The sequence below is a fragment of the Megachile rotundata genome, chromosome 9 (assembly GCF_050947335.1).
Source record: "Megachile rotundata isolate GNS110a chromosome 9, iyMegRotu1, whole genome shotgun sequence".
Classification (NCBI taxonomy): Eukaryota; Metazoa; Arthropoda; class Insecta; order Hymenoptera; family Megachilidae; genus Megachile; species Megachile rotundata.
This window is the reverse complement of record NC_134991.1, coordinates 12786244-12812958: the sequence shown is the minus strand read 5'-3', so window position 1 is coordinate 12812958 and position 26715 is coordinate 12786244. Positions and strand designations below refer to the sequence as shown.

The following is a 26715-nucleotide window of genomic DNA, read 5'->3' as shown; positions in this document are numbered from 1 at the left end:
GTTAAAATCGCGCAATAAACGTCCGCCACGCAGAGTCACCGGTTATTGCAAGCGGGAATCGCGCGTACACGCAAAGCTGATATTTATTCCAAGACAGATTCAGCCAGGCCAGGCACGGGCCAGTCGATTTTATGGCGGTGTAAAAGCCATCTGCCGCGGCGACCGCGATTTATTTCCGCTTTGCTATCGAATATAACTTTGATACCGGTCCTACGTGTTCGTTTGCCAGCCAAATCAATCGCTAGACGTAATCTTCTGCTTCTACGGTTTTGGTCAAAAATTTGCGAGACATTTCTACATTTTTTGTTTCGTTAATTTTCTGTTTTGTTCTCTGCATTTGTAGGCAGGTGGATTTTTTTGCTATAAATCATTGCTTTTGTTAAAAATTTTTAGTTACATATGTTGGTATGTTAGGTTAGGTTAAGTGAAAGATTCTATTGAAAAATTAATTTAATCTTCAGTTATAAGCAATTAAATTAAACGACTTGTTTAATCATTGAACATAAGACATTGAATTAAAAAAGTAATTTTTATTATTAATTATAAGTCATTGAATTCGAACATTAATTATAAGGAATTAAATAAAAGAATAATTTCGATCATTAATCATAAGCAACTGAATGAAACAGCTTTCAACTATTGAATTCAAACATTAATTATAAGGAATTGAATTAAAAAATAATTTCGATCGTCAATTACAAGAAATTCAATTAAAAAATAATTTCTAATCTCCACTTGGAGAATTCAATTGAAAAGCCCTCATGAAAAGCAGACTGACTCAACGATTCATAATTAATCGGTGATTGTAAAAGCTCCCTATTGAAATTAACTTTTGATCTTACCGACAACTGATTCATAATGAAACTTGCGCAATTACAGAATCGCTTTGTTAACCCGAATCTTAATTAAATTTAATCGCGAATGTTAGCACCTAATTCACACGTTCAATATAAAAAAAGTCTCCAAATTTTCTGCTGAAAAGCAGCTGTCATCAGATTGAACGTGATAACTAGTTAACAGTTCTTCCCTCTCAACGAAAAACACTCGAAAAATGTCCGTCTTTAACAGAAGCGGATAACAAGATTGCAGGGTGGTGGGTGTTGAATCGACCACCCTCGGCGAACAACAAATCTCGCCTGTACGAGGCAAAATCAGCGAGCGAACAGGCAAGAGAAACTAAACAACCTATGCAGGAGAACACGGTGCAGATCGTAGAAGCGTCGTCACGGAGAATGTGTTTGGTCCGTGAGCCAGGAAAATGGCCGTGTTATTAAATCGATCGCCGTTCTGGCCAGTGGGGGTTGGAGCTAGGCCAGAGAGGGTTTCGAGAGAGGGAGAGACGGAGAGAGAGAAACGTATATAGCCGTGGCACCAGGGGGATGATGAGAACGCGACGGAAAGGGGCCGTGGAATTACGAATGGCTCTTGCTTTTGCTCGCCACGACGGAAATCGGGATTGTCCCTGATTTCGCTCGTTTTAATGTATAATGCCTCTCGAACAATCGCAGCGTGCTGGCGAACGTTTACGCGATTTCTATGAAGCGTACTTATTAATTGCTTATGCTCGATGCAGCGATCCTGTGTCCCACTTTGCATTCAATTCTTATTATTAAGTTAGATCTTGTTATCGGACATGTAACAATATAATCGCTTAAACGTACTTCTTTATTGATATACACTTTTTCATCCGTGCATTCGCGATAATTAAATCAGACAACTTCAAATCAGTCTTCATCAGTCTCTCATTATTTATGAAAATTACCGCTGATCTCTTGTTATGAAGATTTCTTAAAAATTCGGTAAATTTTACCAGCAACAAGCAAGAACTATTGCATTCTCGATAACTAAATCAGCCTTTTATTATTTATGAAAATTACCACTGATCTCTTATTATAAAGATTTCTTAAAAATTCATTGAATTTTACCAGCAACAAGCAAGAACTATTGCATTCTCGATAACTAAATCAGACAACTTGAAATCAGCCTTCATCAGCCTCTCATTATTTATAAAAATTACCACTGATCTCATATTATAAAGATTTCTTAAAAATTCATTGAATTTTACCAGCAACAAGCAAGAACTATAGCATTCTCGATAATTAAATCAGCCTTCATCAGCCTTTTATTATTTATAAAAATTACCACTGATCTCATATTATAAAGATTTCTTAAAAATTCATTGAATTTTACCAGCAACAAGCAAGAACTATTGCATCTCGATATTTAAATCAGACAACTTCAAATCAGCCTTCATCAGCCTCTCATTATTTATGAAAATTACCACTGATCCCTCCTTACAAAGATTTCTTAAAAATTCACTGAATTTTACCAGCAGCAAGAACTATTGCGGAACAGGGTAACGTAACCTCTGCTATTTTAGGGGCACAGAATATACGAGCGGGATCTTTCATTTTTTTGTTCGTTTCCTCTTTATCTCTCTTGCAGTCTCGACGAGAGGAACGTGCCGAGAAGAAAATAGCTCGGACCAACGGCGTGGCACGGAACGACGCGAATCTTACAGCGTGGAAACGCGACCGAATGAAAGATACGAGATTTAACACGACGCGACGATATACTACCTATTCGTTTTTCGTATTCATTGCGCGATACAAATAAAACTATCGCGTAATCATGCCAGTTTTCTCACGAACTACCTCGTGTCACGTTCACGATTCAAATAGATGCATTCGCGCGTGGCGATATAACACGTTGTCATACGATGTTTAGTCATTTGATATGTGCTGTTACGCGGCAGGGGATTACGACGCGTGGAGCTATGGAACGTGGGATTAGGAATTATGGCGGGAATAGTTACGGGGTGTAGAACTGCGACGCGTAGAATTGTGGTGCGTAGAGTTACGGCGCGGAGAATTATGGTGCGTGCAGTTACGGTGCGTAGAATTATGACACGTGAAGTTGCAGCGTGTGGAGTTATGACGCGGAGAATTATGGCGCGTGGAATTATGGCGCATAGAATTGCGGAGCGTAGAGTTGCAGCGCGTGGAACTATGGGGAGGGGGTAGTTGCAGAGCGTGGAACTATGGGGAGGGGGTAGTTGCAGAGCGTGGAACTATGGCGAGTGGAGATACAGCGCGTGAAACTATGGCGCGTGAAGTTGCAGCGTGAGGAGTTGCAGCGTGTGGAGTTATGATGCGGAGAATCATGGCACGTGGAATTATGGCCCATAGAATTACAGAGCGTAGAGCTGCAGCGCGTAGAACTATGGGGAGAAGCGAGTCGCAGAGCATCGATCTATGGCGAGTGGAGATACAGCGCGTGAAACTATGGCGCATGAAGTTGCAGCGCATGGAACTATCACGCGTAGAATTACGATGCGTAGATTTGCAACGCATGGAATTATAGCGCGTGCAGTTACGCTGCGTAGAATTATGACACGTGAAGTTGCAGCGTGAGAAGTTGCTACGTGTGGAGTTACGGCGCGTGGTCTTATGGCGCATAGTACTACGGTGCGGGGAGTTGCAGCGCGTGGAATTATGACCCGTGGAGTTGCAGAGCGTGGAACTATAGCGAGTGGAGTTGCAGCGCGTGGAACTATGGCGCATGGAGTTGCAGCGCGTGCAACTATGGCACGCAGAATTACGATGCGTAGATTTGCAACGCATGGAACTATGGCGCGTGGAGTTACAGAGCGTAGAACTATAGCGAGTGGAGTTACAGCACGTGAAACTATAGCGCGTGGAATTCCAACGCATGGAACTATGGCGCGTGGAGTTACAAAGCGTGGAACTATAGCGAGTGGAGTTACAGCACGTGAAACTATAGCGCGTGGAGTTGCAACGCATGAAACTATAGCGCGTGGAGTTACAGCGCGTAGAATTAGAGCGCGTGAAGTTGCAGCTCGTAGAATTACGGTGCGTGGAATAACGACGCGTAGAATTACGGCACGTGAAATTAAAACAAGTAAAGTTACACAGCGCATAAAATTGCGGTGCGAGAAGTTATGGCGCATAGAACTATAACGCGTGGAGTTATGGCGCGTAGAACTATAATGCGTAGAATTATGGCGCGTGAGGTTCCGATGTGTAGAATTACGGCGCTTAGCTAAATTATCTCACGCAATTTCAACGCATGGAGTCAGACTATGCAGAGTTATTACTCGTAGAATAACAACACGCGGATTTATGTGCGTGCAATTACAACGCGTGAAAATATAGCGCGTAGAATTAGAGCAGCACGTGCAGAATTATAGCCTATGAAGTCCGTGAAATTACGGTGGCAACACTATTGAGTAGTGATGTCAATGAGTTTATCAACGCATACCAAACCCAAGTGGTAGTCACATCAGTTGCATAACGCAATCATATCGATGCATGCTATTAACATTTCCTATGTGAACAGCCATATCGACGTATCCATATATCAACTTGTGGGCACACGAAGGTATACATACGCCACATCACCGCAATAAAACGCCGCACCATATGAATTCATGTCCCCACAACAATCTAACATGACATGATCCGAAGCAATACATCTCAAAAACGAGTTAAAAATCAGCATAATCATTCTAAAACGCTGAGCAGGTAACAGACGTTACATCATTACTCAAAGCCTGAAAAGACGAGCATACGTCAAGCCTGTATCGACACCGTCCCATCCACCCTTTACTCGCAACCCCTCGACAGGTTTCACACCTTAACGTCGACGTTTCCGCTTATAACCGGCCAATCGTGATTCAGCCTTGGCGGAGAGCGTACGTGTGTATCCTGTCCCTCGAGGAAGAGGATCGATCGAGGGATCGGAATGCTTCGAGGGTTGGCGCGACCGTCGCCGCGATGGCTGGCTCCTCTCCAAATCGCTTTAATTTCGTTTACGCGACGACCAAAGCACGAAGATCGTCTACTCGAACCTTGAGTGCGTCTTCACCCTCTCATTTTTGCTTCTCCCGCAAACCGCTGGAGAAATCCGGACACACGGAAGAACGGGTATCGAGTCGGATAGGGTGGATCTAAACTCTGGGTCTTCGGTGATAATTAATTTCTCGTTAACGAAGCGACGTCGCACGGGCTCCCTTCTTTCGACATAATCGAGCCAAGACGTCGGATAACTTCGTTATAAACATAGGATCAGCTTGACGAAGTAATAAAGGCACCGGCCGTTCGCGGTAATTGTGGATTCACCGGCCATGGGAACCCGTGAATTACGCTTAACGTCGCTAATTGCGATACTGGTACACCTGACGGACGCGTGGTAATCGGACCTTGCAAGAACAACATGGAAGACATTCGTGTGGAATGAGATGATAAATCAAGTGAATCGTTAGAAATTTGGGTACGAGTGGTTCATTTCAAGGGTTTGCTTAATCCACATTTTGCTTGATGTATTTTAAGAAATATGACGCGTGAAGCATTCGAGGTTTGATTGCGATAGGTGTTGAATTTTTATGGGATTCAATTTGAGGTTCAATTGTAACTCATATAGTGAAGAATCACTGAATGTAAGATTGACATATCGTGTAGATATGGTGCGTAGAATTATGACACGTGAAGTTACAGCGTGAGGAGTTGCAGCGCGTGGAGCTACGGCGTGGAGAATTATGGCGTGTGGAATTACCAAGCTAGAGTTACGACGCGTGGGACTACCATTCATTAGAATTACCACGCGTGGAATTATGATGCGTGGGACTACCACTCATTAGAATTACCACGCGTGGAATTACCAAGCGTAGAAATACCACGCGTGGAATTACCAAGCGTAGAATTACCACGCGTGGAATTACCAAGCGTAGAATTACGACGCGTGGAATCACCACTCATTAGAATTACCACGCATGGAATTACCACGCGTGGAATTATGATGCGTGGGACTACCACTCATTAGAATTACCACGCGTGGAATTACCACGCATTACAATTACCACGCGTGGAACTACCATGCATTAGAATTACCACGTGTGGAATTACCAAGCGTAGAATTACGACGCGTGGGACTACCACTCATTAGAATTACCACGCATGGAATTACCACGCATTAGAATTACCACGCGTGGAATTATGATGCGTGGAATTGCCACTCATTAGAATTACCACGCGTGGAATTACCACGCATTAGAATTACCACGCGTGGAATTGCCACGCATTAGAATTACCACGCGTGGAATTACCAAGCGTAGAATTACGACGCGTGGGACTACCACTCACTAGATTTGCAACGCGTGGAATTACCACGCATTAGAATTACCACGCGTGGAGTTACAACGCGTAGAATCATGGCACGTTAGAGTTACGGCGCGTGGAGTTGTAGCGCCGTAGTTCCACGCTCTGCAACACCACGCGCCATAATTCCACGCGCTGCAACTCCACGCGCCATAATTCTCCATGTCCTGCAACCGTCACGATTACAGAAACACAGCTGATAGTACAACAGTAATATAACACATTTCACAAAAATATTTCCAATATTTCAAGCTTTAATCCATAATTCCAAACTACAAATACATGCAATAAGTAAGAGTCCGTATAACAAACGAATGGTAATAGAGAGAACCTCGACAAGGACATCTGAAATGTGGAAGGGCGATTAACTTCGTGTTAAACGTTATCACTCAGGGTTATTAATAGTATCTAAAAAGCTTGTTAATAGTAAAGAAATAATTTGACTTTTACATGAACGTGGTGAAGGAAGAAACCACGGAGGGTCCTGAAATTTCGAGGGAAACCCGAGTTAACGTTTCCGAAGTCACAGGCTGCATTATGCAGCTCGCATCCGAGGCAGACCATCGCGAATCGCTCTTACCTACGTAATCTCCCCACGAAGAGAAACTTCCGGCGGATTACCGCGCTCCATAATTCAACGGTTCAATGTTTAAAAGGGCTGCTAGCCCGGCCACATTTGGTGATTCGATTGATATTTCGTTTTTATTTTATTGCGTTATATACTCGGAAGATTCGTTATATTATACATTCAGTAATAAATTTTATAAGAAAGACAACTTTTTTTTAAAAAATATTTGTTATACCTTTCTTGTAAAAAAACTTCACGATGTGACAACTTGAAAAATATTAGAAAATATTCAAAAGTATAATATAATACCGATTTCATTGAATAATATTCGTCTTTCAAGAGATGTTATAATAGGTTTTTTATTCCCAGTTCGTTTAGGGAATTTAAGCAACTTGGAGAAGATAAAAAGTAGTTTCTAACGTATTTTACCTCCCGTTATTATCGTACAAAGTGTCTTTTTCTTATCGAACATCTTCGAACGTTATATCGAATTCGAGGCACGCCTAACGCATTTATCAAGCCACACACGTTGCACGGCTCGAATCGAGGGAGAAAGGATCCTGGAGTGGGGTGAAATTTCGCGGGAAGAAGAAGGGTAGGACGAATGAAAAAAGTGAGAAATGGGAGGAAAGGGATCGCGGAAGGTAACAGGGACACCCAAGAAAATGAGGTAAAACCGAGAACGGGGAGATTTGAAAAACGAGCAAGAAAGAAATTACAATGGAGATCGTAATGGGGTTGCGGTTACCGAAAAGTGAAAGAGGGAAAATCGAAGAGAAAATGGAAAAGATGAACGGTGGAGACTCGTCTCTGAATATCTACAACTTTTCTCAATTTTTACATTTTCGAATGCATTCTTCAATTCTTTAATTTCTGCATTCATAGATTTTTTAAGTTCAAATTTCATTTTAAGCTCAAAGTCACAATTTTCCAAGTTTTCAATTTTTTAATTCTCAAGTCTCTAAATTCTTACATTCTCAAATTTTCAATTTTTATATTTTTCAAGTTCCCATAAACCCACCTTTTTAAATTCTCAATTTTTCCAACTCTCATATCCCCAATTCTCAAGTCGGAAAATCTCACAATTTTTTGAAAATACCTTAATCCCGAAGCACCGAAATTCACAAAGTTGCAAGCGTCGAAAAAGAGCTTTAAAACTTGAATACCCGAATGTTCGCAGTCGACAATAAATAGTAAGAGACGTCCGAAGACTAAAGCGAAAGAACAGCGAAAATGAGGCGAAAAAGAGGGGCAGCGTAACGAAAGTGAAACGAAAGCGAAGGTGTGCGAAAAATTGTAAAAACTAGGAAAGGGGGGAATAAAAAGGAAAAAAGCAAGTTGATGTTAAAAACACGTCGACGAGGGAGAAACAGGTAAAAACATGGCCCCGGGAATATGAATTTCCATTGAAGAGGACTAAAGAAGAAATTAACGAAGAAACTCTCTGCCGGGTGAGAATAAAAGCATTCAAAACGAGCAACATAGAGAAAAAGGCAAATTCGTATGAAACGCGAAAAACAGGGACGACGAGTGCGTCTGTACGTGGACTTGCAAAACGAGGAAAAGCACGGAGAAGAAAATTAGAGTAGCAAACGAGTATGTCGAGAGATGTTCGAGAGAAAATGAAGGGGAAACCGGACGGAGAGGATAGAAGGGGATACAAGAGGATACAAGAGAGAGCAGTTACTCGCATGAAAGAGAGGAACATGCATGGGTCGCGATCTATTCACACTTATACACGTTTGTTCGTGGCGGACTTGATATACAACGTGGGGAATTACTGCGCGGGGAATTATGACGCGTGGGGATACTGTGCGTGGAATTATGGGACGTAGAGTTATGGTGCGTTGCGATGTCAACGCGTAGAATTACGGCGCGTGGGATATCAAGGCGTAGAATTATGGAGCGTGGAGATACCACGCGTGGAACTATGGCGCGTGAAGGTACAGCGCATGGCGATACTTACGCGTGGAATTACGGCGCGTTGCGATATCGATGCATGGAATTACGGCGCGTGTGATACCAACGCGTAGAATTTTGGCGCGTTGCGATATCGACGCGTGGAATTACGACGCGTTGCTATATCGACACGTGGAATTACGCTGCATAGAATTTTGGCGCGTTGAAATACAACGCGTGGAATTACGACGTGTTGCAGTATGGACGCGTGGAATTACGGCGCGTTGCGATATCGACGCGTAGAATTACGACGCGTGGAATTACGGCGCGTGGGATTACGGTGCGTGGGATATCAACGCGTAGAATTTTGACGCGTGGAAGTACAACGCGTGGCGATACTGACGCGTGGAATTACGGCGCGTTCCGATATCGACGCGTGGAATTACGATGCATTGCGATATCGACGCGTGGAATTACGACGCGTTGCGATATCGACGCGTGGAATTACGGTGCGTGGGACACCAACGCGTAGAATTTTGACGCGTGGAAGTGCAACGCGCGGCGATACTGACGCGTGGAATTACGGCGCGTTCCGATATCGACGCGTGGAATTACGACGCATTGCGATATCGACGCGTTGCGATACTGACGCGTGCAATTACCACGCGTGGAATTACGGTGCGTGGGACACCAACGCGTAGAATTTTGACGCATGGAAGTACAACGCGTGGCGATACTGACGCGTGGAATTACGGCGCGTTCCGATATCGACGCGTGGAATTACGGCGCATTGCGATATCGACGCGTGGAATTACGACGCGTTGCGATATCAACGCGTGGAATTAGGGCGCGTGAAATTACAGCGCGTGGGATTACGGTGCGTGGGATACCAGCGCGTAGAATTTTGACGCGTGGAGGTACAACGCATGGCGATACTAATGCGTGGAATTCCGGCGCGTTGCGATATCGACGCGCGGAATTACGACGCATTGCGATATCTACGCGTGGAATTACGGCGCGTGAGATTACGATGCGTGGGATACCAACGTGTAGAATTTTGACGCGTGGAAGTACAACGCGTAGCAATAGTAACGCGTGGAATTACGGCGCGTTACGACATCGACGCGTGGAATTACGGCGCGTGGATTTACAAAGCACAAAATAATGCCACCCATTACAAGACCCATCAATAGCAACGCAAAGCGATTTAACTCATAATATGAACGCGTGGCACTAAAGCCCATTATCACAGTAACCCAAGTCAACAAAACGCGTGCCCACACCCAAATACTCCAACGCAAATAGAATCCGAAATTAACATACACGAATGTTCAAATATTTATATATCTCGATATAATATCCGAATATCGTCGGAGTCCGAGGATATCCGAATTATTCGAACAGATGGTTCGAATATTGAAAATTTCAGAGTTATGTTCGCGAGCTGGAACATGCGAGAGTGTCCCTTGTGCGCGCTGACCAAATGTCACGCTCGATTCTGTCCGCTTGTGCGCACGCTCTCGCCCACGCTCGAGTCCGCTTCAAACAGAGAGAAGCAGTTTCAACGATGCGTCGCCTGCGATGGAAACTTTGAAGCGATTACGAGGCTCTAGCGGGAATTGCGTGGTTCGTCTGCGACCATAAAACGCGATACAACGTTCAGGAAACGTTGAAAATATGTACGATAGGAGTTCGCGAGGAATTTTTGAATTCTGTTTATGACTGTCTGTGATATAAAATTAAACATTGCATATGATGTTCCATCTCTGAACTTTATTCTTTTCGTATTATATCTACAATTTACTAATTGCTTTTTATCTTTGTGTAATAATAACTATATCTTAATATAAATATACCTATAAATATACCTATCAGGTATCAAGTATTTTACGTATTAATTCAAGTAATTCTTGTACTAGGAAAGTTAAAAATTATCCATTGTAAACTATTCAATGAGCATGACGCATACGTGGTCGTATGTGTACATATGTGTCGTATGTGTACGACATATGTATGTATACTTCATGATGTGTAGACATCAATGATACACGAACAATCATTTCATCAAAATTATCTCTTTCAAATAAACTACACTCTACAACAAGTTTGTCAAATAATTAATGAAACCATCAAATAAGGAAATAGTATACAGCTCCATTCCGAGAGAAACAGCTCCAGTTTCTAAGTTGAAACCAACGTCTCATCCACTTCCTCGAACGCGTTCGTTGCCTTGATTCTTTAAGCGTAACGCATAACGACGCCGCTGCAAAAGGAAGCGGAAGCAGAGGAAGCGGGCAGGGTCTGAAGAAAATACCAGACGACACTTTCAAACGAAACTCAGCATCGAGGGGAACAGCAAGTTTCCATCGATCGTCGGATATCTGGTAAAAGCGGTATCCGAGAACTCGGAATTAGAAACCGAGAAAGCGAATTCAAAATGCAAGCTTTCAGTCATCAATGTTATGGAAAAATTATAAAAATATTATGTGGACAGACTGAAATGTATGCAAGAACTTAAATTGATCATCCGCTGACATAACTTAAGTATATTCATACTTGTAAAATTATAAGCAATGTGGTTCGAAATAAAACATTACCAACAAAGTGACATTGGTAATATTTTTCTCCAACAAAAATAGAGGGTCTGAAATGTTTAACGTCCCGTAAACTCGCGTACGTATGCAGAACAGTAGTTTGGCAAGTCGAACAGGTTTCCCGAAATTAATATACGAATGTCACATCGGTAACGAGTAGAGCTAAACAAGATTCCATCGAGTTTCTTGGAAAATGCAACGAGAAACGCGCGGTCGTGCTGCGTTGTTCCGTCAAGCTTGGGTAATGACGACGACACAGATGACGTTGACGAGGAAAAAGAAGCTGGGGAGCTTCAAACGAAAGCTGCAAACCTCGTCGTCCCACGCGTCGTTCGCGGGAAATAGAAGCGCCACTTCGCCGGGTGAGTCCAACGCACAACGCGACGTTATAAACGAGATCCGGAGAAGCTGATGCTTTTTTTATTTCCTCCTCTTCGTCGTTAAGGCGTTTCTCGATCTTTCTTGGTACAGAAAATAATTTCTGTACGATAGTGAAGCATTCTGCTTAACGAGATAATGCTTCCACGAACTCGTTATTCGTATTGGCAAGTAGGGCGAAGTATCAAATTATTGAACTAATTCGTTCTTAATATACTTTCTATGAAACCGAATATTCCCGTCACAGTTCCTCGGAATTCAAACTATTATCCATAAAAAGCATGTCAAATATTACTCCTACACTTAGTTCTAAAATTACAGTTGGCCTCTTAAACCTGTCGGCATATAATGTGTACTTAATTTGAAATTAAAAATGAAGCTAAAAAATAAATAAACAAACGACGAAACATAAATTAGTACACACACTTATTCTTCATTTTGATGAAAATCAATGCTGATTTCAAGGAATGCACTTTAAATGTGCATCTTATAATAAGAAACTTGTGGAGCGGTCATTTTACCAGTTTCAGTATTAAGAGTCATAAAATATGAAAATGTTTGATGCAAGAAAATAATGTACAGATATATAATGTTGTATAAAGAATGTAAAAGATTGAGCCTCCCTCTTAGGGTGAACGTTGGAGCCCCGAACGCAGGGGATTATCAAGCAGCCGGACAAAGATACTTAATTTGAAATTAAAAAATACATACACAAAGTACACACATTTATTCTTTATCTTGATGAAAATCAATACTGATTTCAAGGAATGCACCTTAACAAAATATGCATCTTGTAATAAGAAACTTGTGAAGCGGTCATTTGACCGGTCTGGTAGTTTCAGTGTTAAGAGAGTCATAAAATATGAAAATGCTTGATGCCAGAAAATAATGTACAGATATATAATGTTGTATAAAGAATGTAAAAGACTGAGCCTCCCTCTTAGGGTGAACGTTGGAGCCCCGAACGCAGGGGATTATCAAGCGGCCGGACAAAGATACTTAATTTGAAATTAAAAAATACATACACAAAGTACACACATTTATTCTTTCTCTTGATGAAAATCAATGCTGATTTCAAGGAATGCACCTTAACAGAATATGCATCTTATAATAAGAAACTTGTGAAACGGTCATTTGACCGGTCTGGTAGTTTTAGTGTTAAGAGAGTCATAAAATATGAAAATGTTTGATGCCAGAAAATAATGTACGGACATATAATGTTGTATAAACAATGTAAAAGACTGAGCCTCCCTCTTAGGGTGAACGTTGGAGCCCCAAACGCAGAGGATTATCAAGCGTCCGGACCATTGTACTTGATCATTGTACTTTGTATCTTTATACTTTCGCATCCGTTCGCAAGAAGGTATAATTCCACGCACCTTACATCATCCGGGAGCAGTCCATCAAAGTAGAAGTCTAAAAAAGCGGGAAAGTAAGCGGGAGAAGGAAAGTGTATCGGTAGAAGAAGGAAGCTTCGGTGTCGGGCCACGGTGCTCACCCCGGAGGGTAGTTTCAAACGAAAACTCTGGCTCGTCCAACGAGTTTGTATCGAGCGTAGGAGGCAAAAGCGCGAGAGGCAGCTTCTCTCCCGACAAAGTGAAACAGAGAGAGAGAGAGACAAAGAGGACGGTAGAAAATCGTGAGCAGAGAACGGGACAGGGAGTTAGTCAGCAACGAGGCGAACGAGCGTAAGAGAGACAGAAACGAAGATGAACGTGCCGAGGCGAGAGGAAAAGAGAAAGATAGAGATTCTCTTGGTGGCGTAGCACGATGCTGGCGTTCGTTGGCGGTGCTGCTTGCTGCAGAACGAGCCTGGGACGAGGGACTCGTTGAAGGAAGGGGAAACTGCCGCAGACCGAGGCCATGGTAGGCGAGGTGAGGTGGCAATCAATAAATATACAGAACCGGCAGAGAGCGAGAGAAAGAGAGAAAGACAGGATAGATCGTGGGCACGGGAATTGCAGCGAGAGAAAGAGAGAAAAAGAGAGCGAAACGGGGATGATGGCGAGAGGGATGGCCGGAGAAACGTTTCGTCGTGTCTGTCCGTTCTTGCGTCCCCAAAGCGCCACGAATTTAACCCGACTCGAGCCGAGATAGAGAAAGAAACCGGGGCTGGGATGTGCAGTGGCGAGAGGAACGGAGACGGGAACACGCTCGAGAGGATTTGCTTGAAAAGACAGGAGAGAGAGACACGACCAGTTCTGGAAGAGAGGTCCAGCGAAACGCGAGAGGTCGGAGGTGAAGCAACGAAATAAACGAAATCCCATTCAGAACGATGGAACAGTCCGAGAAGACAACCTTCTCAAACCCTGCCTCTCTACGATGTTCTCGTTTCCTTTCGAAACGGGATGTCCGTGCTCCGCTAGAGTCTCCGGTTACTTTTTTATCGAACTATAATTGGGGATAGATCGGTTCAATTGTCGGATAGGATCCTTCGCGAACATTATTATTATCCAAATTCACGGTTGACGATCGATGAAAGAAGCACTGAAATTGGGAGAGGATCAGTAATTAACGACACAAGTGGTGGATGTAACGGGAACGGAAGATCGATTCGATTGGTGCAATCGAAGCGCGAAAGAAAACAGTCTGGGATACGCTGATTGCTACCGTACGAAAAATCGCGACGTTCTCCGCTTCAGGGTATGATTGGGCTCTTGACTATCGGTTACAGAAACAACTGTTTCTCAATGATCGAAATAGGAAACAGGCAATCATCCAAGTACTGTTCAACCCTTTCGTTACGACGGAGTTGCTTCGAGAGGTTACGAATTTTACGTTGTTATTCTACCGATAGCTCTGCAACTTCGCGTGTGCAAATTTTACGCGTCGTGATCTACCGAGTTGCTACGTGATACGTGGGTATTCAACGCTGTAGGACAGCGCAATTCTGAGAACCATGCGTTGTAATTTGTTCTGCAGTTTCATATGCGTGGTAATTCCACGCGCTGTAAATTCACGTCCAGTAATTCCACGCGTGGTAATTCTACGAGCCATAATTTACCGCGCTATAATTTCACTAGGAGTAATTTCACGCGCTGTAATTCCATGGATCCTAGGTCTACGCGCGGTAGTTCCACGTCCTGTAATTCCATGCGTAGTAATTCCACTCGTAGCAATTTCCACGCGTTGTAATTCCCATGCACTGAATTTCTACGCATTGAAGGTCTACGCGTCGTAAATTCTACGCGTTTGTAATCCCATGCGCCGATATTTCTACGCACCGTAATTTCCACGCGTTGTAATTCCACGCGCCGTGATTCCACTCGGCGTAATTTCCACGCGTTGTAATTTCCATGCGCCGAATTTCTACGCAGTGAAAGTCCACGCGTTGTAAATTCTACGCGCTGTAATTCCACGCGCCGAAATTTCTATGCACCGTAATTTCCACGCGCCGTAATTCCACGCTCCGTAATTTCCATGCGCCGAATTTCTACGCAGTGAAGGTCCACGCGTTGTAAATTCTACGCGCTGTAATTCCACGCGTCGAAATTTCTATGCACCGTAATTTCGACGCGCCGTAATTCCACACTCCGTAATTTCCACGCGTTGTAATTTCCATGCGCCGAATTTCTACGCAGTGAAGGTCCACGCGTTGTAAATTCTGCGCGCTGTAATTCCACGCGCCGAAATTTCTATGCATCGTAATTTCCACGCGTTGTAATTCCACTCGTCGTAATTTCCACGCGTTGTAATTCTACTCGACGTAATTTTTACGCGCCGTAATTCCACGCTCCGTAATTTCCACGCGTTGTAATTCCACTCGCCGTAATTTCCACGCGTTGTAATTCCACTCGCCGTAATTTCTACGCGCTGTAATCCCACGCGCCGTAATTTCTACGCGTTGTAATATCCATGCGCCGAATTTCTACGCATTGAAGGACCACACGTCGTAAATTCTACCCGCCGTAATCCCACGCGCCGTAACTCCACGCGCTGTGATTCCCCGCACCGTGATTCTACATATCACAATTGACTACGATTTGTAATTCTACGCATCGCAGCCCCACGCTCCGAATTTCTGTGCCTTGCAATTCGACGTACGATCTCACGGCTCAAATCGTAGAAAAGCGCTAAAACTTTAAAGATCGCGTTAAAGTTACAAACGAAGTATCCCGAAATTCCATACACGCCTTTACGGACTGTTGAAACACCTGGTCTTAAAAGTTGAATTTTAATCCCATTCGAACAAACGGTCCCGCTGGCAGGAATAATAACCTTGCCCGGTTGACATTGTCAAGTTAAATATGGTTAATGAAGACGGTCGGGAGCTGTAACATCGCTAGCTTTAATTAGTTAATAGCACCGCGAATCTAGAAAGTTAGCTCCGAGAAGGTAGTCCTCGAGAAGCAAACGGTGGTCCGCTACGAAATCGTTTAAAGTAAATACTCGAATGAAATACGGTTTAAACCGGCGTGTATCGCGGGCTGTGTCGTCTGATCGTTCGAGCAACGCCCGAGAAAAAAGGAGAACAACGTTAGAAGGATCCTCGAATCGTTGGAGAAAAGGCTAACCAACTGAAGGGCTCGATTGCAAACGTGCAAGTAGTGCTAATTAAAGTAAGTGGCTGAACAGTGCACTTCGTTCTCGAGCTCCATCACTAAGAACATGTATATACACATATATATAATACAGAGTGTGCTAGCTTCGACTTCTTTGAAAAAAATAGCGTTAGAAGGGGTCTTGGGTGAACGCGAACAGGAAACGAGAGGCTCGCTGAAAGAACAGCCTGGATGTGGAAGTTGCTTTACGTGTAAACTGAGGTCAATGGTTGTTCAAGGTCTGAAACTTTTCGGATAGTCTGATTGATTCATCCTATTGTTTCGTTGGATCTTCTTTCAAACACTTTTCTGGAGGTGGATGATAATAATTACATTATTAGAAGTTCTCAGGTTTGAAGTTGACAAATTTAGTTTCCTTAATTCTCAGCTTAAGTTCCCAAATTCTCCACTTTTTCAATTTTTAAATTTCTAATCTCAAATTTTCGAATTTTCATGTTCTACAATTTCTTATTGGGAACAGTGATCGAATCATAAAAATGCTACGGTACAATTAAGTTTTCATAAGAAAATGCTAGGACCTCTCACGCTAACTGCGCGCGTGAAGCTACAGCGGGCGGTGGGAGGTAACGCACAGTAATTCCAGAGTTCCATGTAGGAAATTCCGGTCGGTGATAGGAAGCAAAATAAGGGTAGAAAAACAGAAAGTGGGAAGAAAAATTGGCTTACCGCCGAACAGCGCAGTCGGATCGAGCAACGGATTGGCCTGGTCCGCCTGGAGTTTCTCGGAGGCGGAGGTGGCGCCTGGAGTCGCCGTGGCCGCTGCTTCGCCTCCTCCGCCACCTCCACCGCCCCCGCCACCTCCGCCCGATGCGGAGTTCTCCTTCTCCATGCCAGTCCCCTGAAAACGTGCATCAGCGTTTCGTTAGATCCGTTAACTTTGTACACTCTCTGTAAGGGACGTAGGAGGTGAACATTTTTCCCGGTAAAACTGATGGTACCTCGTGACGGAGGGGAGAAACCCTCTGGGAAACCGAGTAATAGAGCTCTGGCTAGCGTGAACCTTCTTCTTAGGGGGTTGCATGATCGAGGGTCGCTGATTAGGGGCTGAGTTTTCAAGATGGATATGTGTTATCGGGATTTTAAGGGTGGGTCCGATTTTGCGGGACACGAGGGTGCTTTCGGATATGATCAGAGTTGTGCAGCCAGATGGAAATTCGGGGAAACGCTCGATATTGGAATCGTATGGTCGTCTTTGACTCGGTTATGCTCCCAACAGAGTCTAGCACGGTTATTGTTCAGCTGCACTGAATAGTTCTGTGTAGTACGTTCTCTGAATTTAATATTATTGATGAGATCACATTGGTATCCCACATTATTTTCTGCTTTACGGTGATCTTCTAGCAAGTGTTATTTTTGAAGACTGCATTTCTAGACTTTTAGGTTATCAAACACATCTCTAACTTATCAAATAATCCTCAAGCGACCGAATTACCGAACACACAAATTCCCAAATTTTGTCACAGTAACAAATCGGGACTGGAGCGAAAAGCGTTTAAACAAAAGTGAGTTAACGAAACGTTACATAAACGGTTGAAAGCCGCGACGAGGAAAATGATCATTGGCGTCCTCGTTTCTCGATCCGAGCACGGAGTTCTCGGAAAGAATAAGGTCGCGATATGTAGACGGAGAAAAAGCGTCGCAACAGGATTCGCGGAGTAAAAGAAAATCGTGGAGTCCACGTAACCGTCTGGATTCCGGTTAATTATGTTAATACGCTGACGCGGGTAACTCGTTTTATCATCGTCCGATTCGATATCGAACGCGCGAGAAAGAGAAGGGAGCCATAAAAATCCACGGTTAATATTTCAGTCACGCGCATACGTAAGCACGTCTCGGTGTCTCGCATGTTCATTCGATGACTGTTTACCAGTCGAAGAAAGGCTTCCTCGAGCGCTTTAAATAAAGGTCGTTCTCCCCTCTCGAACGTTTCCCCTCCAGCGCTTCAATCAGCTGACTGGCACACTCCCCCTACCTCCGCCAGCCAGCTGTTGTATAAATATAATACAACGTTGAGTCAGGTTAGGCTGGTGCTACTAGGCTAGACACCGCACAGCCACTGGCACCGTTATATTATCATATACATACATACGCTGCTATACCTACTTACTGCTCTCGCGTATGCCACGCTAACGAGTATGCTTCTGCAAAATTATTCTTTATTATACTGGACCTTCGATTTACCATCACGAGTTTGGCAAGATTTACTCTTTACTCAATGGTGCTGTTACACTCAATGGTGATGTTAATGCTGTATGAAAGTCTTGATCTGCACTTTATGGAGGTCTATACCGTGTGGAGGTCTGTATGTGGAGGTTTAGTCCATATCAAGGTACATGTACTATATGATATGATACATGTATAATGAAATTGTTCAGATTTATTGCATACAGGTATTTCGATGAAAATTCTAGTCTAAGTTTATGCTTTACTAAGTTTATACTTTAAATTTATGGAAGTCTATACCATGTGGAGGTCTGTATGTGGAGGTTTGGTCCATATCAAGGTACATGTACTATATGATATAATACATGTATAATGACATTGTTCAGATTTATTGTATACAGGTATTTCGATGAAAATTCTAGTCTAAGTTTATGCTTTAAAAATAAGCTAAATGCGTGCGTGGGCTTCAACTTTTCCTGTACGTCTACCTTTGTCCTTTTCCAGGTACTAAGTTTTTGAGAGTCTACCTGTTCCTTAGCTCTAGATGTTCCTCAGGTCTGTTTCTTCATGTTCAAGTTTTTCCTACGTTTAGCTGTTTCTTAGGATACAGACTTTGTCCAATAGCTTATTTATCATGTTTATTAACTGCACTAATAAGAATGACAGCTCTATGATGATCTCAGGTCTAGATGTTCCTCAGGTCTGTTTCTTCATGTTCAAGTTTTTCCTACGTTTAGCTGTTTCTTAGGATACAGACTTTATCCAATTGCTTATTTATCATGTTTATTATGTGCACTAATAAGGATGACAGGTCTATGATGATCTCAGGTCTAGATGTTCCTCAGGTCTGTTCCGTTATGTTCAAATTTTTCTTAGGTTTAGCTGTTTCTTAAGATACAGACTTTGTCCAATAGCTTATTCATGTTTATTATCTGCACTAATAAGAATGACAGGTCTGTGATGATCTCAGGTCTGGATGTTCCTCAGGTCTGTTCCGTTATGTTCATATTTTTCTTAGGTTTAGCTGTTTCTTAAGATGCAGACTTTGTCCAATCGCTTATTTATCATGTTTATTAACTGCACTAATAAGAATGACAGGTCTGTGATGATCTCAGGTCTGGATGTTCCTCAGGTCTGTTTCTTCATGTTCAAATTTTTCCTACGTTTAGCTGTTTCTTAGGATACAGACTTTATCCAATAGCTTATTTATCATGTTTATTATCTGCACTAATAAGAATGACAGGTCTATGATGATCTTAGGTCTGGATGTTCCTCAGGTCTGTTTCTTCATGTTCAAATTTGTCCTACGTTTAGCTGTTCCTTAAGATACAGACTTCGTCCAATCGCTTTATTTGTCATGTTTAATGTTCACACTAATAAGGATGACATTTAGTAACAGAGACTACAGCGTAAGACAATGGATAAGCACTTTGCCAAAATCTGGGAGTGGCGATCTCTCCAGCAATAGTACAAAAGAAAATTCAGAAACGCTAAGCGTAATTAGCCTCTGCAGCAATTTTTCTGCTCTGCGCGTGTACTCGTAGCGGCAACTTTTTCCTGCTCGAAGAAGCGTGACACCGCTCGAGAAATCGATGCTCGTAGCTGCTGGGTTGGTTCTTCTGGGTTCCTTTTACTTCTCTTTCTTCTTCTCGAAACCCCCTCTCGTCGCGAACTCTCTTCTGTCTCTCCTCTCCGTTGACCGAAGTCTCTTGCTCCTTCTTATTCGTCTCCTCTCGCCAATTTACGAGCTCCTCCAAGTGCCCGCGCGGCTGAAAAGCGACTACCATTGCGCCCGGACGGACCCTCTCTTTCTCGATATTCCTCCTCTCGACTGCCGGGAATTCGACGCTCGTACACGCTCCACGACTTTGGTATTCCTCGCACGAAACGAGTATCCCTGGAATATTGTGGACCCTCTGAACGCCGAATTTTTAGCGATTGACGGACGCCAGAATGGCACGGGGAGCACCGGCCGATTGCTACTAACGTTGCAAATGACTCTTCATCGAATACGTTAGTTGCATTCGTGGAGTCGGTATTTGGGGCTTGTACGGGCGAGCGGTACGATACGTGGACAAGCATGTATTACTGAAAGTCACAATTTTCTCAAATTTTTAAATGTTCAAACATTTGTACAAGCTCCAAATTTGTGAATTTACAATGTTCATCAATCTTCAATTTAAGGGCGAGTTTCGTAAATTGTTCCCATGTGCTCATCAATGTCTATGAGCTTCGGCAGACATTACCCATTGTCTACAGCCCTCAGCGCAGGAAAATATCAAGACCTCCCTTATAGCAAATTTGATGATTTTGAAAAGTGACTTCAACCTGAAGTCTTAAACATAACAGCAAGATATAAGAAATTTGAGATGAGAATAATTAAGTCTACGGCCCCCAGCGCAGGAAAATATCAAGACTCCCCTTGTATCAAATTTGATGATTTTGAAATATTATTTCAATCTGAAGTCTTAAATATAACAGCAAGATATAAAAAAATTTGAGATGAGAATAATTAAATTTGATCTTGAGTAAAATTTGTATTCGAACGTTATAGAGCTGACAGAGAAAAGAGGGCAGGAAGAGAAATGAAGCTTGCCACGAATGTGACTGCAACAATAATATGGAAATAGGGGTAGTGTCCCGTATATCTTGGTGAACAAGAAGAGCCCTTTTATTTTTGTGCATCGTGAAAAGTTTATCGGTTATTGCGAGCATAGTGACCCAGACAGGACTATGAAAGTTTTCGTACAAAGACAAAAGTTTGCTCCTTTCATGATTGACTAGGTGTATCATGATCTTTGACCGTTTACGAGAATCCCCTTTTATGAAGAATATTTTTCGTCAGGGAATAAAACACTTTTATTCACGATAAATTTAACTACGATATATCTCCATTGTGTTTATGTAACAATTTTTTTAAATAAATATTGAATCGAACAACGGGCGAAACTTGGTTACCTTTTTGTTTTCTTTACGGTAAAATAAACATTTTCGATGGCAAACAATAACCGAAAAATATAGTATAATGTAATTGTTCTCCCTGTATACGAGGAGAGAAAGATAAATTTCGCAGGTGAGAACAATACGTATTCGTCTGTTAATGATTTTATACCCATTAAAATTTTATACTCTCGATACGCACAAAGCGAATATTATTTTAACGGTGCACGCGATAAACTCCATCGTCGGTTATTTGCATAATCATTTGTACTTTATTTGTGTATATCAATTGTTTAATCAAGACCGCATTTATTTGTCGATTTCTATACTTTGCTCGAAATGTTGCGCTGCGTCGAGGTATTTTTTTCCGAGGCAACTTTTTGAGTTTGCTACGAATTCTGTTGAGAATTATTTTGAATTTTATTTTATTTCATTTTTTTGAATTTTACAGGTGACGTTTAATATTTGGAGGACTTGTATGATGTTTACTGTGCTATGTTTAAGGGTGTATATTGTAGACGAGATATATTTTAAGGGTGTATATTGTAGACATAAGGTATACTTCAAGATATGATACATGTGTTAAAAAACTTGAACAATTTCTTCATATTAATTTTTCCAGAGTTTCAAAATTACAAGATCTTACTGTATCAACATTTAGAAAATACAAAATTGAAGTCTCTCCAAGCTAAAAAATTTTACAATACCACACTTAAAATGTTAAAAGTTTAAAAATACAAAAAAATCTTCCAAAGTTTCCAAAACCGCAAAATTCCTAAAAAAAAAAACCAACCCCTTTTAAAAATTGAAGAAAATACGAAGTTAAAAAATTCAAAACACAGTCTCCATATTTCCGGTCGATTGACAGGTTAAAAAAAAGCGATATAAAATTTTTCCACGGAAAAACGAAACGTTTCTAACAATTACCGGAAAAATCTACAATAACGCGGAGGAGAGAACCCGTCGATAGGCAAACACGATCAATCAATACGAGTAGAACGATATTGTTTCATGGTGTCATCGATGCACACGCGACTCGAATACTCGTTCCGGCCAGGTGACGTTGACAGGTGTCAATTTAGAGGTGGCTGCTGTCAAGAAACGTTACCTTCTGCCGTCGACGTTAAATTATGACCGATCTTAACCCGGCTAAATACTGTTTGCTTCGTTTCAAATATTCCTGCAACTCTATACGTATATACAGTAGCGGTGTATTTGAAAGCAAAGAGTGGGGTGAGGATAAATCGAATAACGGAGAAATATCTACCGTATATGTACGTATGCAAGTTTATATATAGTATGTACGTGTGTTGACACAATATCGTTTTCCAATAGATGACCGATTACCGTGGGGAGTCTTGAATCTTTGTTTAACTTAGAACCGATCGGTATAGTAAGTTCAATTTGTCTGAAAATGAAGCTGCTACTGAATACACGAAACCTGAGCGTCTCTTAGTGGGGCAATTTGTCGGGCTTCTTTTTTAGGAAGGTTTCTTAATTTTGAATTAAACTTGCGAAAATATAATCCTACAATTTCCATATCTTTCGAATTCCTGAAAACAAATTTCTAAATTTCTAACTATTTAGACGCTTAAATTCTTGAACCATAAATCTTCAGATCTACAAACCCTCTTTCCACATATCTCAAATTCCTCAACTCCCAAGTCTCGAAATCTCCGAATCTTCAAGCCTTCAAATTTCCACGTGTCTTAAATTCTTGAACCCCCAAATTTTCACACATCCCAAATTTCTAAACTCTCAAATTTCCAAATCTCCAAACTCCCAACCCCCCAAATTCCCAAATGTCCAAACTCTCAACCCCTCAAATTCCCAAATCTCCAAACTCTCAACCCTCCAAATCTCGAAATCTCCAAACTCTCAACCCCTTAAATTCCCAAATCTCCAAACTCTCAACCCCTCAAATTCCCAAATCTCCAAACTCTCAACCCTCCAAACTCTCAACCCCCCAAATTCCCAAATCTCCAAACTCTCAACCCCCCAAACCTCCAAATCTCCAAACTCTCAACCCCTTAAATTTCCAAATCTTCAAACTCCTCACCCCTTAAATTTCCAAATCTCCAAAACTCCCAATTCCAAATTTCCACATCCTAAAGTTTTCACATCCCTCAAAGTTTCCAAACGCACCGCGAAATTCTCGAATTCAGAAATCTGCAAAGCCTCTCGAGAACTGGGAAATTTCAAGCACCGCGACTGTAGAATCCACAGTCAGAATCAATTGTTGTACGCTTCCGCTTTCACAAGCTCCCGTTCGCTCTCGCATCCGCGTCAATTACAGGCGGACTTGGCCGGCGGCTTGCAGGGGTAGGAGGATATACATATACCCAGGCGACGGCAACGAGGACCACGGATCTTGATGGTTTCGCTGAGCGGAGCAGAACCGACGCTTGCGTTACGATCCACGAGGAACGGGGAGGAAACAGAGGGACAAACGAACGGCACCGTATACGGGGTAACGTGTAGACGGGGTGGCTGTGCGAGAGAGAGATGGAGAGAGGGACGGAGATGAACAGCCAGAAAAACGATGGGGAGAGGGGAAAAAGACAGGTACGCGTAAAAGGAGAAATATACAGGGTGTCCCTGTTAAATTCGCTCCGATATATGTACATTTATCAATATTTATTAATAGTTATTAATAGTTATGTATATGTAATATGTGTAAAGCAATATGTGTATGTAATATGTGTAAAGTAATATGTGTATGTAATATGTGCAACACAATATGCATATGTGATGTGTGTAATGCAACATGTGTATGCGTAACATCTTTATATAATGTATATACAGTTACATATGTATATATATATGTATGTCACATATGTTACATATGTATATATACATGTATGTCACATGTTACATATGGATATGTATATACATGTATGTCACATATGTTACATATGGATATGTATATACATATATGTCACATATGTTACATATAGATATGTATGTACATGTATGTCACATATGTTACATATGTATATACATATACACATATTGAAGACGCATGTTTTGCATACGTCGTACGATATGTGTAATGCTGTACAACATACACATACGTATGACACACGATACACCAAGTGTGTACATTAATACATAAAATAAGTGTAACGTTATAACAGATATATGATACATATGTAACATTCTACAATATGTACAGAATATGTACCACATTATACAATATACAGACATGTACAAATTTTTAGATATTTAAACTTGAAAGCTTTAAATCTCAGTGCATCTCTAGCCTCATTGCATTATGCACATACGTGCTTGAAGCCCACTTGATTAGCCTATTAAACTTGATATGTACCGTCACTTATAGACAAGTTATTAATATCAGCACTTGTTTCGCTCGAAACGGTCTCCAATAAAAGCGCAGATTCTTAAGAACCCCTGTCAGACCCCAATACGCAAAAATTTTCTCGCTATTTTCCCCGGCAATTTTTTTGTATCGCTTCAGCAGAGCCACCCAGTACAAGCAACGAGGAGAGGAAGCAAGGCGAGATCCAGCGAGGAAAAAGAGAGAACGAGAGATATGGTCGCAGGAGGTGGTGGAGGAGGAGTAGCAATCAATACAGAGCCACCAGAGCAAAACCATCCCTCGACTTCTCTCTCTCCTACGTTCTACCACTGTCTTTCTCTATCGTTTAGCTATCGTGGCATCTCCATCTTTCTCTGTTCACCTCCTCCACCCCTAACAGCCACGAATACGACGGTTATATGGATGCTATAGGACACAACGTCGCTAACAGGGACTTTCGTACGCTTCCAACTGTGATGCGTGTGTGCGTACGTTGCTCGATTCTGCTCTCAACGGTCACCTGGATCGAGTTACCTGCGATTATGACCAATCGAACGCACGACTGATCCGCAACGTCGGAAATCATCCATTTTGTTTTCGTTCTTTGAAGCTGGCGAGCGTTTTCGGGTGATGGCGGAGATACTTGGTTAGCTTTGGAGATTGGGAAATCAGTGTTGTATTGATAGATACACTTATTGTTGTATTGATAAATACACATATCATTATTATATTCATAAATATATTTGCAAATTTCTATGTACACAACTTCTGAAATTGTCGAATAACCACAAAATTTTCTGATTAACAAATGTATCTCACGAATCAGATCAAAGTACAAGTTCCTAAATTTCAAAGTTTAGTCCCAAATTCCCAATATCAGAATAACTCTACTTCAAATTTCCACATGCACGAATTTCCAAATCCTCAAACCCCAAATTTCCATGTCAACAAATTTCTCAATTTCCAACCTTCCATATTAGCAAGTTCTCAAATTCCCAAATTCCCCAGTCTCTGGAATGCTTACAACCCCAAATTTCTAAATTCCCAAAGTGCTACATTTCCAAATTCTAAAACCCCAACTCTAAAATTTTGAATACTCGCGTCCCCCAATTCTCTCATCCCCAAATCAAAACCTTTCAAATTCCCAAATCCCCAAATCTCAAATTCCCCGAATTTTAATTTCAATTCCAACTCTCCAGATTGTTAACCCAGCTTCCCAAATTCAACCCCCAAGTTTCCAATCGTTAAAAAATTGAAACTGGTCGACCACCATCTGACACAATACGAGACATCTTTTCGAGCTAAGACTCATACATCACAGGACGATAACGGGAAATCCTGGGGATTTAAATAGTTCCGACTAGTCGTATTGTTCGACCAATGCCACGGTACACCGCCGTTAATTACACGGTACAGTTCAATGCTACATAATTCAAGGGTAAAGAGAAAGGCTGTTTAGTTGGACGTTTGCGATCCACGTGAACTTGGATCCACGGGACCAGGGACCTTGACTCTCCCATCTCTCTTAAACCTTCCATAATACATAAAACGTGCAACGACGTATCGTCGTTGCGTAAAACCTCCCTCCGTAAATAAACGTCAAGAAGGTACATAAAATTCTACCTTTTTTTAATGAATCTCGAGTCACGTCTTTCGTTTAATTAAACATCCAACCCCTTTCGGCACTTTTGCTCCTTTCGTGACTTGAACGTGGCGTTAAATATGAGATCTGATAAAATTTATTTTTAATTTGAATACTTTGTTCTGTGGAATCTCATTATATTGCCGTTTGTTGTAAATGAGGCGAAATAATAATATGGTAGAATGATAATATAACAGAGTACAATAAAATACAAAAACTATTTTAAATTCGTTGAATACTTTCTTCTGTAGAATCTCACTATATTGCCGTTCGTTATAGAAGAGATGAAATAATAAAATAATGCGATAATAATATAATAAAGTACAACAAAATACAAAGACATCTGATTCAACATTATTTGATCCTTTAATCATTTCTACAAAAACGGCAATATAACAAGAGTCCCCCAAATTACACCTACAGTGCCTCCTAAAAGAAAGTGTCACAAAATAATTTATAAAAGCAAAAAAATTT

The 26715-nt window shown here is 41.8% G+C and overlaps 1 protein-coding gene across 20 annotated transcripts in view; it reads right to left on the bottom strand.

Annotated features, from left to right (window-relative positions):
* LOC100883255 (bromodomain adjacent to zinc finger domain protein 2B) overlaps positions 1-26715 on the bottom strand; it is a 182530-nt gene that overhangs the window by 39888 nt on the left and 115927 nt on the right. For all 20 annotated transcript variants that reach the window (XM_012289317.2, XM_012289301.2, XM_012289300.2 and 17 more), the window contains one exon: positions 16844-17015. In XM_012289317.2, coding sequence (XP_012144707.2) covers positions 16844-17006 — 163 coding nt within the window. In that variant the 5' untranslated portion in view covers positions 17007-17015. The remainder of the gene's footprint in view (positions 1-16843; positions 17016-26715) is intronic.